Genomic DNA, 14,210 nt, shown 5'->3' with positions numbered 1-14,210 from the left:
CCATGGGGCTAAGGGCACGATATTTAAAAGGAAGAAAGTTTAATCTGTTAAGCAATGTTTATGAATGAAGAAAACTCAGGACACAGTCAAGTTCCAGCACATGCCATTCACCTCTGGACACCAGTTTTGCATCTGGATCTTAGAAGGTGAAGTAGGAAGAACCTGGTGCTAAAATATGGATCACAGATAGCACAGGGGAGAATTCTAAGTCCTAAATTTTCATGTACAAGAGCTTGTTCTGACAGTAGAGATTACCCTCATACCAAGGGCTCAGATTCTTACTACACAGACTGAGCTAGCAGCCTTCTTCAGCCTGCTGGTAAAGTTTGAGGAAAGTGCCAAGCTCCTGTTTACAAGTGTCACCACACTTTGCATGTGCCCTGAAACAACCCAGTAGGCTAGTCATTTAGAGGGAGGAGAGGGGTCCTTTCCAGGTCTTTTCTGTTTGCCTTTGTCTTATATACACGGGCACACAGTAGATTTAAGATACAGGAGGGAGAGTAGTTTGAATAATTTCTAAAGGTTCCTTGGATTTTCTGGCCATTGAGATGCCAAGGCCTATTCAAATTCTGTCATTCTAGAAGCCCCTGAAGAAGTGGGGTTGCATCATACTATGTATGGGAAACACCTTCTTTCTCTTGACATGTGTAGCAAAGTAACATATCCCCAGATTTCACAGAACAAAAGTCCAAAGCCAGTATTACTCCCTCAGCCCCCTGAATTCACAGAGCCTTTTATAGAGATTATCTTCTAGCAACAAGGAGGCCTAAAAGTAAGCAACTTGGGCCAAAGAAAGCTAGGGCCACTATAGAGCAAGACAGGCACAGGCACACATCTTCTTAACAAATAACACTTTTTTTTTTTTTTTTTTTTTTTTTTTTGCCTGCAGCTTTACAGTGCAGTGTTGCTGCCCAACACCTTATCTTTTGGATAAGTACTGTGTTGTATTTATACCAATTAACTACTTGAAACAGTGATAATATTTGTTAGTTTGTTGTCAAGCCTGCAATATATTTTGCAAGTGGTTTGGTTTTTAAATAAAGTTTCAATGTCTCCAACTTTTTCCTAGTGGGTAGTGATACATGTTTTAAGACATCCTGAGTGCATAGCAGTGGGTGGGAACCACTAAGAGAAAGAAGATACCTAGACTCAAGCACCTTTAGTCAGCACTTGGGAGGCAGAGGCAGCTAGATCTCTGAGTTCAAGGACAGCCAGAGCTATACAAAGAAATCCCAGTACTTAATAAGGTTGAGGGGAAGAGGCTTGAACCCCTAGTTTGAGGACAACCTAAGCTACATATTTAGTATGTTCATGTCCTAGTTTCAACTAACAGCAAGTGGGGGAAGAGTATAAATTAAGACTATACTTGTTTGCTTTGACAACGACACAAACTAGTCACATGGTAAGAACCTCAGTTGAACTGCATCCAACTCGGGTATGCTTTCTTAATGACTGATGTGAGGAAGCCCGGTTCAGAGGGCAGTGCCACTCCTGGGAAAGGGAGCACCTTTAATCCCAGCACTCAGGAGGTAAAGGCAGGCTCGAACCTCAGGACTTTGGTGTGGCATATCTCACATTTTATGTGAAGGGATTGAGATTTGCTAAGTGAAGTTTTGGTGCCAGTGGATCCCAAACTGCAGGACTGCGTCAAGAATACTCCAGGCTCTGGATTTACAACCTAGAATCAGCCCCGGCCCCAGCCGCTACTGGTGCAGAGAAGCTTCAGGAACCGTAAACTTCGCCTGAGTATACCTGGATAATAGGAAATGGACTGCGTGGTGCACAGGAGGCAGAGGCATGAAGATAGGTTCTAAGTCAGCTTCAACTATACGGTGAGCTCGAAGCCGTATGAATTACATCAAAAACGGGTGAGGGCGGGGAAGGAGAAACGATGAAAATGTAAAGAAAAAGAAAAAAGGAAAAGAGAAAGTTAAGAAAAAAAGCAAGTGACGCGCAAAGAAGCACGGAACCCACCACTCCAATTTTACACAAAGGAAGCTTAGCCGAGGCACCGCCTCTTGGTCGTAGCCAGTCACTGACGACGCAACCGGAAGTGTGGTGCGGGTTCCAGCGCCCTCGGTATCGCGAGATGAAGAAAACGGTTACCGGAAATCGATTGCCCAGCGCGGGGGTGACGTCAGACATTAGCGCCTGACTTGCTGCGCGTGCGTTTGTGAGGCCGCCCGCTCCTTTTCATCGTGCCGAGCCCGCTTGAAGAGTCGCCATGAGCAAGGCTCACCCTCCAGAACTTAAGAAGTGAGTAAAGCCGGCCCGGCCGAGGTCCAGGCGCTCGTGGGAGCCGTAAGTGGCCCTGAGATCCGGTCAGCATGGTTACTACAGTGGCAGTTCCTCAGCGTTCCCAAAGATAAACTATCAGAGGGCTACCTGGTTAGGAACCAAGGCAGCTGTCGACAACGTGGCGCGTGGTTGCCTGTGAGGAACCGGAAACTCACAGCTTTAAAAAGTGCATTTGAGGGGATGGAGAGAAGGCTCAGTGTGGTTAAGAGCGCTGACTGTACTTCCTTAGGACCGGGATTCAATTCCCAGCACCTACTTGGCAGCTCATAACTGTCTCTACACTCCCAAGATCTGACACCCTCATACAGACATACATGCAGCCAAAATAACAATGCACATAAAATAAAAAATAGGTTATTTTTTTTAAAGTGCATTTGAAAAGCCAGGCTTGGTGGCTCACTATTTTAATCCCAGCACTCGGAAGGCAGGATCCAGCCTGGTCTACAAAAAGAATTCCAGAAAAGCTAGAGCTGTTACACAGGAAAAACCCACCCCGCAGCTGGGCATGGTTGCGATTGTCTTTGTGGCCAATACTTAAGAGGTTGAAGCAAGAGGATTACCGCGAGTTCCAGGCTAGTCTAGGCTAAGAAGTGAGACCGTTATAAACAAAAACAGTGAATTTTTATGTTGGGGTGGGGGGAAGTTGGAAGTACAGTTCCTCTTTCTTGACCCCTTGTAATCATTTTTAAGTTTATAGTGAGGTTGTTTTGCTTGTTTTTTGATGCTCACAGACATGTTTCATTGTGTGTTTGTGCACATGGGTTGCTGAGAGGGCGTCGGATCCGGATCCACCGGAGGTTGTGACCCCCCGGCGTGAGTAGTAAGGGTGAATTCGGGTTCTCTGAAAAATCAGAAAGTGCTGAACCAAGCCCCAAGAATTAGGTTTCTGAAGCATAGTCAAACGTACACTTGCTTGCCTTCTTGCATGCAGGTAAATTTTGAATGCTGTGTGGTATCTTGCCCTGGTAATAAGTCCGTGTAGGAAAATTCGTTTTCTACTCGGAGAAAGCTAGTTTTTTCAGGGTTTTATTCTGCACCCAATAAAATTAGGCAGTAAGATGTTGGTTCAACAGGACCCAGTTTAAAGCTTTTGTCTCCTCAGACTGCACTTGTGTATAGCTTATCACTGGGCTTATAAAGACTCCAATGCATGGGAACTTTGTATTTGAGTGCACATTTTTATCAAAGAAACCTTGATCTGAAACCCCTTTGTTGGACCTGTTAAAAATTTATTAAACCATAAGTAGAAATTACCCTGCACTGCACTGTTGGTTTGTAATCTTAAATGTCTTTTGATTCTTTACAGTTAATGCTTGGGCCTTTCAGAGACTGTAACTAGTGATTTTTGTCTGGATTAGTTGTGTTTTGACTTTTTTGTTGGCTTGTTTGTGATGTTATGATTCAGGCAGGGCTTTGTTCATGATGTTCCACTACTGAACAGTTCCCTGAAGTTCATCCCTGGATTTTATAAATTTTGGAATATTGTTACGTCTGCCTCCCTTATTTTCTCATAAATCCTACTCATACAACCTAGTTTAGCATGACAAAGTGTTCCTTGGTCACTTCTAGCCAAGTGTCTCAGTAGTCTCGAAGCTGAACTCCCTGCCTAAGCACAGTCAACTTCCCACCTCTTTTTTTTTTTTTTTTTTTTTTTTTTTTAAGATTTTCAGTGTTCTGCCTGTATGTTTGCCTACATGACAGAAGAGGGTACCAGATCTCATTATAGAGGGTTGTGAGCCACTGATTGATTCTCCTGTAACAATTTATCTCTGCAAAGTCAAGTCCAGACTTCAAGCCCCTCCATCTGCAGTCCAGCAGCCATATTCTTTTTTGGATTTTTGAGAAAGGGTTTCCCTGTATTGTTTTAGAACCTGTCCTGAAACTGGCTCTGTAGACCAGGCTAGCCACCTGCCTTTGCCTCCCAAGTGCTGGGACTAAAGTTGTGCACTGCCAATGCTCGGCTAAGCAGCCATATTCTTACTTGGTATGTGCCTGAGAGAAGTTCTAAACTTCGATATCCTGTTGCTGTGAAGAGACACCGTGACCAACTTTTATAAAAGAAAGCATTTAATTGGGGACTTACTTACAATTTTGGAAGGTTAGTCCATGGTTATCATGATGAGAAATAGACAGGTAGAGAGACACTGGGCGTGACATTTATTGTCTTTGTTTGGTTTTGGTTTTTTGAGACAAGGTTTCTCTATGTAGCTCTGGTAGTCCTGGAACTTGCCCTGTAGCCCGGGCTGGCCTCTGCCTCCCAATGCTGGGGTTAAAGGCTTGCCCCACCAGTATCCCAGTGACAACTCATCCAACAAGAACACACTTTCTAATTTCTTCCCAACAGTTCATCAGCTAGAGATTAAGCATACAAGTATATGACCCTGTGGAGGCTATTCTCATTCAAGCCACCACCCTGAACCTTAGTTCTCATCTGTATAATATAGTAATAATTGTACATGCCTTGTAAGAATTAAACATGCTCCTATGTTTGTTGCTTTATGAAATAACTCCTATTAACATTTAGTGTTTGAAACCAGGTGGTGATGGTGCACACTTGGGAGGCAGAAGCAGGTGGATCTGAGTTTGAGGCCAGCCTTGTCTACAAAGCTAGTCTATTTTTTTGTTTGTTTTTGTTTTAGAACTGTTATTTGTAAATGTATCTATTTTTCCCTTCTATCAGACTCTGGCTTAACTGTATATTTGAATTCTTCCATTATACTTTATGCATTAAAACTCAATGAAGCAAGGCCTGGTAGTACAGGCTTATAATATCTGCTACTGAAGAATCTGAGACAAAGAACTGTAGGTTCCAGGCCAACCTGGATAACTAAGTAAGACTGTCTCAAAAAGATGATGATATAACTGAGTGGTATACATTTGCCTAGAGTGCTTGGGGCTCTAGATTCAATCATCAGTAGAGTGAGAAAGAAAGGGAAACTTTCTAGCCTATTCCTAGAAGACAGCAATTGAAGAGTTGAAGGTTCAAAGACAACTCCTTGAAGTTGTCCTCTGACTTCCATATTGACACCATGATGAACACAAACAAAAGATATTTTAGCCAGCAGGGCCGTGCTTTTGTACCCTTTTAATCCCAGAGACAGAGGCAGGCATATCTCTTCCTTCAAGGCCAGCCTGGTCTACAGAAGCTGATTTGGACACTGGAGAGTGTGATGGCTCTGAGTGCATCCTGCCTTCTCAGGGGCTCTAACATCCTCTTCTGGCCTCTTTTCAAGACAGGGTTCCTCTGTATTGTTTTGGAGCCTATCCTAGACCAGGCTGGCCTTGAACTCAGAGATCGGCCTGCCTCTGCCTTCCTAGGGCCAGGATCAAAGATGTGCGCCACCAACACCCGACTCTTCTGACCTCTTTAGTATCCACACATACATAACACATTCACACAGACATGCATATAAATTAGTAAGTTTCAAGCAACCTGACTGCATGACTCAGTGATCTTATGTGTCTTTCTAGAATTAAATTTTCCTATTTAATCTGTTAAATTTTCAAAATATGTACTTATTTCACTAATATCTTAATGCTTTAATGTTAAATAAAACACTGTTGCCAGACACGTTGGCACATCCCTATAATATCACTCACACACACACACACACACACACACACACACACACACACCTATAATATCAAATACAAACTAAAGAGGCTGAAACAGGAAGATTGCAAAATTGAAGTCAGTTTGGGCTACAGAATTTCAGGCCAGTGTTAGCTGTACTTGCTGAATTAGATACAGTTTTGTTATTTTAGAATAACCAAAATGTAACCAAATCTTTGTAACTATATTAATGTAAATATTCACTGTATTGTCCACTAAAATAGTGGACAATATACTGACCCATAACAACAATATGGGACTTGGGAGCTGGAGAGGTTACTCAGCAGTTAAGAGTAACCTGAGTTCAGTTCTCAGCATCAACGTTGAGAAAATCACAGCTGTCTCTGAGGAATTTTAGGGTGTCTGATGTTCTTCTGGCTGCTGCTAACAACTGCTCCAGTACACATATACTCATACACACAAACATACAGGATTTTTGCTGTTTTAAATGGTGTATTTCTGCTATACAGATTCTAAAGAGTTACTTTTTTACATCAGTTTGTGTATGTGTGTACATGTACCAGGTATGGAGGTCAGAAGATAGTTTAAGAAATTTGTTCTCTGCTTTCAAGATAAGCGTTCCAGGAATCAAAATCAGATTTGGCAGCAAATCTGACTCTTCTCACCAGCCCAAATTTTAGCTTCTTTTTTGTTTGGTTTTGTTTTTCAAGACAGGGTTTCTCTGTATAACAGCCCTAAGTGTTTTGGAACTTGCTCTATAGACCAGCTGGCCTCAAACTTAGATCCCGTCTGCTCCTGAGTGCTGGGATTAAAGGCATGCACCACCATTGTCCCAAGCAAAACATTTTTGAGACTTATTTTATGTGTATGAGGATGTGTATTTGAGCACAGATGCCCTGGAAAGTTCTAGAGCTAAAGTTACAGGTGGTCATGAATCGCCTAACATAGATGCTGGGAACTGATCTCAGGTCCTCTGGAGGAGTGTCAAAGTCTCTTAACATTTGAGCCATCTTCTGTAGCCCCAGAGAATATTGTATTGTTTTAACTTAACTGATTCTGTGTTTGTTTATGCTTAGAATTTTTTTAAGTAAGTCATAATTTTTACTCTTGCTTTTTCAGATTTATGGACAAGAAGTTATCGTGTAAGTCTGCCACCACCTCAGTTACTCAGTTTCTTTTTGTCTGTCTTAGCAGTATATAATCTTTAAAGTACCCAAAATAGTCTCCATTAATCAGGTTTCTTAGAGTTCTAGTTAGACTCTTTGCCTAATTTCCATTTTCCAATACCTAAAACTTTAGAGTATCTCATCTGTGCCTCCCTGACATTGACAAAATTAGGAGTTTCCTGTGTTGTAATATTTGAAACTTTATTGACTGTTTTTCCTTTAAACAAGCTTCCAAGTAGTCAGGCAAAGCAAGCAGCAATTGTTTCTTATGAATGTATAGGAAATACAGACTTAACTAGAAACCTGACCCCATGCAGTATAGTATATATAGTTTTTAAAACAAGGGGATTTTATTAGTATTTATTTGGTTCTCTAATCTGCTATACATTAACATTGAACCCTGCTATTTGGAATTTTGGTTCCTTTATGTAAAGATAATACTACTTTATATATGTTGGGGAGGTGTTATTGGTGGGGAGTCATTGACATAGGGTCTTGCTGTATGACCCAATCTGGTCTCGGACTTTTGAATCAGTCCTCCTTCTTTATGCCAAGTGCTGGAATTATAGTCATGAGACAGCACATGTGATATCTTCATAGGATCTTAAAGGCTAAAATGTAGGAAAAGAATAACTAGCTGGGCGTTGGTGGTACATGCCTTTAATCCCAGCACTCGGGAGGTAGATACATATGGATCTCTGTGAGTTTGAGACCAGCCTGGTCTACAGATCGAGTTCTAGGCCAGGCTCCAAAGCTACAGAGAAACCCTGTCGAAAAGAAAAAAAAAAAAAAAAAAAAAACAAAGAATAGCTAAAATATATTAGCCTGGTGTTTGGCAGATAGTACGGGTATGGGGTAGTGGTCTCACATTCCAACAACCTGTCTTTTACTGCCTGATTTGTGATGGATGGTTGACAGTTAAGGGCTTTATTGAAACTTCTTTTTTCCCCTCTTACAGTGAAGTTAAATGGTGGCAGACACGTACAAGGAATACTACGGGGCTTTGATCCCTTTATGAATCTTGTGATTGATGAGTGTGTGGAGATGGCAACTAGTGGGCAACAGAATAACATCGGCATGGTGGTAAGTAAATGTTGATATGGAGGAGGTGTGTGTGTATGTCTTCACTTCCCTTATATCAACTTCTCATACAAGTTAGATACCCTTTGAAAGGCAAATAAGAGGAAAGATTAGAACTTTGCATTTCCTCTTTTCCTTTTATCTATGGACATATCAGCTGTGATAATAATTCCAGGTACCTGTGGATAAGATCTCATCTCTTCTTAGTCTTCTCATCATAGGGCTTAAAACAGCTAGCTGTTGGAAACCATTTTTGAACTTTATCCTATAGAGATAGGCATACACATACATAGCCAGACTTTTGATTACAGTAAAAATTCTCTAAAGCATAGGATGCCCCAGGATATCTTGTTAAGATACAGGACCTTGTGAAACTGGCTTGGCTGTTTTTGATTGTTTGTTTAATTATGCTTATTTTATGTATCTGGATGTTTTGCCTGCATGTATGTCTGTGTACCATGTGTATGCCTGGTGCATGTGGAGTCCAGAAGAGGGTGTTAAGTCCTCTAGAACTAGAGGTACAGGTAGAACCAGTGCTGTTAACCACTGAGCCATCTCTCCAGCCCCTGGCTCAGTAATTAAGAGCACTTGTTAGTCTTGCAGAGGACTGATCCACGCTGCAGCTACCAACAATCCTTAATGCAGTGCCTTCCTCTGATCTTCTTGGGCACCAGGCATGCTCATGGTACATGTACATACATGCAGTCAAAACTTTCATATAATAAAAAATAACTAGGAAAAAATACAGGTTTGGAGCCTAGGAATGTATGTATCTCAGTGTTATAATGTTTACCTAGCACACACAGGCATTACTTTGCATTCTTGGCATAAATGTTAAACATGCCTTTCATTACAGAAGAATACGGTAAACCAGAATTGGGGTGGGGGGATTAGAATAGAGTCTGACTGTTTGGCCTGGAACTCAGAGTACTCTTCCTTCAAACTCTGAAAGGGCTGGGATTTCAGGCTTCAGCAGCCACCATGTGCAACTGAGCTTTCATATTAGACATGAACTTTCCAACATTCATTAAGCAATAGTTCTGTGGCCACAAAAAAAAAAAAAAAAAAAAAAAGGTTTTTACATTCCTCGAATATAAGGACTTGTGATGAGGTCATCTCCCCCTACACCCCTCATCTTAGAGTTTCTATTGCTCTGATGAGACAACATGATCACTGAAACTCTGATAATGGAAAATGTTTAACTGGGGCTTGCTTACAGTTCAGAGGTATTTAGGCTATTATGATGGGAAGCATGATGGCATGTAGACAGGCATGATGCCAGGGAAGTAGCTAAGATTCTACATCTGGATCTATGTGCAATAGGGAGAGACGGTGACACAAGGCCTGGCTTGAGCTTCTGAAACCTCAAAGGCCACTCCCTATGAGCCTCTGGGAGCCATTTTCATTCAAACCACCATACCCATTATGGCAAAAATAGGACCTTATCCACTGAGCTGAATGCCCAACCCCTTGAACCTTTTGGTTTTATTAAGGTTGGGTAGTGGCCGGGTAAAGGTAGACTACTTTACTATTTTACTTGTGTATTTTAAATCATTCTTTTACATCATTTCAGATCAAAAGTTCATGGTATTACTTATTTCAGAGCTCAGTGTAGTGATGCATACCTATAATCTCACCCCTCAGAATCTTAGTGTATTATTATTATTATTATTATTATTGTATAATGGCTATTCTTCTATATTGTCCCTGTTTAAAGATGAAGAAACAGCTGATGGTTGGCACAGTCTTGTAACCCTGGTTCCCAAAAGCTAAGTCACAGTGACTTGGCATCTCATAAAGTTAATCATTACTTTTCAGTCCTAATGTCATAATATCAGTCTCTTTTAATGGGCCTATTAGAATATAGGCGTTGCTTTTTTTTATTTTATTTTGTTTTTTATTTTCTTCCTCCCCTCTCTTTAAAACAGGATTTCACTATGCATCCCTGGCTTGCCTGGAACTCAGATATCCTTCTGCCTCTGAGTTACTGGGATTAAAGGTGTGTGCCACCATACCTCATTCATGTCTTAATTTAAAAATTAACTTAATCTTTGTGGCTTGAGAAAAGCCTCACTGATGTGTCATGTTGAAAAGGTACTATATTATAATTTGCCTTTTTAAATGAATTATTCTTTTCAACTGACTTCTTTAGGTCATACGAGGAAACAGCATCATCATGTTAGAAGCCTTAGAAAGAGTCTAAACAATGGCTGTTCAGCAGAGGAATTCACATCCTTCCCCAAAGGACTGTTTGTCTGGGGTGTAGAATTGGGTCACGTACATTTTCATAAGAAACTTTTTGCTAAATAAACTTTTGTGATACTCAGAGTGTGTTTCTGGAGTTCTGAATGTTGTGTGGTTACTCTTCTCTCACCGGATCTTCTTGGCCAAGCTGTTTCCTACATTCAGGTGGAAGCTTCTGGACTCAGTATGAAAGGAGATAAGTAATCAGGCACTGAGCAGATGAACTGCAAAAGTGTGGCTTTCAAACACTAGTTCTAGTGCTTTTGACTTCTATGACTCCAAATTTGGGTTGAGTTCCTTTTGCAAAATTTTTTAGGACAAACGGGTTTCATATTTTAGAATATGTATTTATATGCCATGTACTGTGTTAGGATGGGAGCTTTGTTATTTTTCTATTATTGTGAAGAAAAACCATGGCCAATTTATAGGAGGGGGAAAAGTTTATTGGGGACTTAAAATTTAGAAAATGAGTCCATGTCCAGCATGGCAAGCAGGCCTGGTGCTGGAGCAGTTGCTGAGAGCTTATATCTGTAGGCAGAGAACTAACTGGGAATGGCCTGGACTTTCGAAATCTTAAAGCCCACCTCTAATAGCACATCTCCTAATCCATCCCAAACAGTTCATCAACTGGGGACCAAGTACTCAAATACATGACCCATGGGCAGTTCTCAGTGACACCACCACAGGACCCAAACCTAAACAAGAAATTCATTATTTCCTATTCATAACTATATATGTTGCTTATTGATAATATTACCTTTTTTGTTATGGGTATATATGTGTGGAGATAAAGGGACAGCTTGGCAGCAAGTACCTATACCAATGAACCATTTTGCTAGCTGAAGATGGAGTTTCTGTCCCACCTGGTCCCCCAGCTGATTCACCACAAATAAACACACGGATGCTATATTAATTATTATTAAGCTGTTTGGCTAATAACTAGGGCTTCTTACTGGCTAGCTCCCTCTTAATTATTAATCCATTTCTATCTGTATTGCCGTGAGGCTGTGGTTTACCATTAATCTGGCATGTTACTCCTTCAGCAGTATGGCGTCTATCTGGCCACCTCTCTCTGCCTCTCCCCAGCCTTCTGGTCTGGTAGCCCTGCCTATGCTTCCTGCCTGGCTATTGGCCAGTCAACCAGTAAGAGAAATGTATATATAGAAGGACATCATCAGCTAGCCTATACAATATTTTTGCTTGATTTTTGAGTGCAACAAGTTACATGAGTTACAGCTCTGTCTTGGAACTTGCTGTGTAGATCAGGCTGTCCTTGAACTTATAGATAGCTTCTGCCTCCCCAGTGCCAGGATTGTGTATGCCACCATGCCTTGTTTGTGGAGAGGAATTAGGAATCAGAACAACCTTCCTTTATATAGCCATTCCACCCAGCTCATCAGGTACATAGGCCTCACAAACTGGAGGCTGCATTCTAGCCCTCAGTCACTCTAAGCAAAGACTTGAGGATTTTTTTGTGACTGGGTAAGGAAAGCCTAAGTTAGAAACTGAAGCAGGGTGGTATGTGCACAAGGGAACTTCTAGAACAGCAGAGTGCCTCTGAGAAGCCATGCTTATAGGTGGCTGCCATGTGCTCAGCTAAAACTAGTTGTGGTTTCAAGTGCTTTAATCTCAGGCAGAGGTAGGTGGATATCTAAGTTCAAGGCCAGCCTGGTCTACATGGTAAGCTCCAGACCAACTAAGGAACAGTGAGACTCTTGCTTTGTTTGTGGCTCCCAGGAATGAAGCTTCTGTGAAACAGTGGCAGTTGTATTACACATCTGTTGGATAGCACAGCCCATTATTCAGGCAACTCTGAGAGTCATTTAGTTTTCCAGTATATAGGCAGCCATCCTTTGTAACCAAGTTTGTCTGAAGTCAGTTCCCAGGTCCAGGTCTATCCTGTGACTGTCATTGGCTCCCTCACCTTGAGTGTAAATATTGTAGGGTTCTGCTAAGAAAAAGAGGAGGTAGTTCTCAGCAGGTAGTGAGAAAAGGTTTCACATTCCTGAGCCAAATAGAAATTTTCTCTCAGTACTGTAGTTTTTCTAGATCATCCTGATCATTTGAAGCCTACAGTTGAAGCCTGTGTATGGCTCACCACTGCACAATTTGGAATGCTCCATTCCCCTTACTCCATCTCTCCAAACCCCACCCACTGAATAAAGGAAAGGTGCTGTCTTTATTCCCAGCACTTAGGAGGCAAAGGCAGGATCTCAGTTCTAGGCCAGCCTGTTCTACAAGAGTGAGTTCCAAGACAGCCAGGACTGTTACACAGAAAAGCCCTGTCTCCAAAAAACAAAAACTAAAAAATATTTTGGGGGGCTAGAGAGATGGCTCAGCAGTTAAGAGCTCTAGGCTACTCTTCCAGAGGTCATGAGTTCAATTACCAGCAACCACATGGTGGCTCACAACTATACATTATAGATGTATAATGAGATCTGGTGCTCTCTTCTGGCCTGCAGGCAAACATGCAGGTAGAATACTGTATGCATAATAAATAAAATCTTTAAAAATAAATAAGGAAAGGTGCCAAAAAGCACAGTTACTTAGCTACTATTGCAGCTTCCCCTGCTCCTTGAAGTTGCCAGCCATTCATATCCCTGCCTATGAACTTAGCTTTTGACCATAATTGGGCACAAACCCAGCTTGTGGCAGACATACAGGCCTACAACCTGTAAAATCTTGCTGTAGTTTGGGCTGTGACTTCTCTGGCCTCTAATCTCTGGGGCCAGAGAACCTATTGGGAGTTGCTCTTAATAAACCTGTTACTCTTCTTCAATTCAGCTTGACCTGGCTTACCTGCACCCTTTTATTTTCATTTAATGATTCTCACTATGTGTTAGGGGAGTTCTCTTATGCCTTTCCTTTGGGAAATTTTGTGTAGACTTTGAAGAATGAAAATGTATAAAATGGCAGCCTCTTTAAATAATACTTGGGGTGGGGGAAATCCCTGCCTCCACAGAAGCATATAGTGTGATGACTCAGAAATCACCAATGTGTCCTCCTGGTTACATGAAGAACAGAAAGGTTGAAGATTTGGTAATTGGACACACCTCACTCCAAGTTTGAAGGTCGTGCAGTCCAGATCCAGAGTCTGAGGCCTTAAATTAAGGTCAAGAGTTCACTGAATAAGTGTAGAGGAGCCAGAATGGTATCATAATGGAAAAAGAGTAAGACATCAAGACCTTCCCTTTTGGGAGCTGAGGCAAGCAGGCCCATATATTAAGACTAAGATTTCCTGGGATGTGGGCTTAGCCTACCCCATTTCCCCTCAGCAGAGCCTAGAATAAAAAGGCCAAGCCTGCTTCCTCATGGGATGAGTGTTTGAGGAAGGAGCTTCACCCAGGGTAGCCCAGCCTCACATTTTCTTGACCCTGCTAACTTGGCAGGAGGAGCTGGTGAACAGGATGAAAAACTGATAGGAAAAAAAAGACTAAGACACAAACTGGTCACAATTAGGGAACAGCTCAGTGCTTACAGAGCATCAAGCTCTGTAATTGCCCTTAATCATGTAGTGCAGTGTCTGGTCCTCAGAGAAGTCCTTTCCCAAGGCCAGGTGAGGATAAGTGCCTTGAAAAAAGTTCCTGCTTGCTAAAGCAGTCTTTCCCCCTTTTTTCTGGCAGGAGGAACTTGTGGCCTTTGCACTGAGGTAAGAGGGCTCCTGGTGGAGTTGCTGAACCTTTGAGAACAATAGGCATTTAGATACTTGCTGAACTTAAAACTTTTGTCTTGGGGTGGGGAGCAAATGCTGGAATAAAATTAATGGCCACTTTCATCCCTGAATCATTGAGCCTGCTAAACTACTGTGTAATTATAGAGTATAATAGGTATAGCCTTTTTCAATAAAC

The 14,210-nt window shown here is 41.7% G+C and overlaps 1 protein-coding gene and 1 non-coding gene across 2 annotated transcripts; both read left to right on the top strand.

Moving 5' to 3' along the window:
• Positions 1–2,194: 2,194 nt before the first annotated feature.
• Snrpg (small nuclear ribonucleoprotein polypeptide G) lies at positions 2,195–10,446 on the top strand. The gene is made up of 4 exons (XM_051175022.1): positions 2,195–2,256; positions 6,992–7,014; positions 7,997–8,121; positions 10,271–10,446. The coding sequence occupies exons 1-4, from the start codon at positions 2,225–2,227 to the stop codon at positions 10,319–10,321; spliced, it is 231 nt and encodes a 76-aa protein (XP_051030979.1). The 5' UTR covers positions 2,195–2,224; the 3' UTR covers positions 10,322–10,446.
• Positions 10,447–13,587: 3,141 nt separating this feature from the next.
• LOC127214735 (small Cajal body-specific RNA 21) lies at positions 13,588–13,728 on the top strand. Its single transcript, XR_007833891.1, has one exon. It is a non-coding gene; the product is annotated as a small Cajal body-specific RNA 21 (non-coding RNA).
• The last annotated feature ends 482 nt before the right edge of the window (positions 13,729–14,210 follow it).

The sequence above is a fragment of the Phodopus roborovskii genome, unplaced genomic scaffold, assembly GCF_943737965.1.
Source record: "Phodopus roborovskii unplaced genomic scaffold, PHOROB, whole genome shotgun sequence".
NCBI lineage: Eukaryota > Metazoa > Chordata > Mammalia > Rodentia > Cricetidae > Phodopus > Phodopus roborovskii.
Note: the sequence above shows the minus strand (reverse complement) of the source record. Positions and strands in the feature narration are given on the sequence as shown.

Bases quoted from the DNA above. Each gene is read 5' to 3' on its own strand.
- Snrpg (XM_051175022.1), top strand. From the start codon at position 2,225: ATGAGCAAGGCTCACCCTCCAGAACTTAAGAA. The intron at 7,015-7,996 runs GTAAGTCTGCCA...CCCCTCTTACAG, and splicing joins TATGGACAAGAAGTTATCGT to TGAAGTTAAATGGTGGCAGA. The intron at 8,122-10,270 runs GTAAGTAAATGT...TGACTTCTTTAG, and splicing joins AGAATAACATCGGCATGGTG to GTCATACGAGGAAACAGCAT.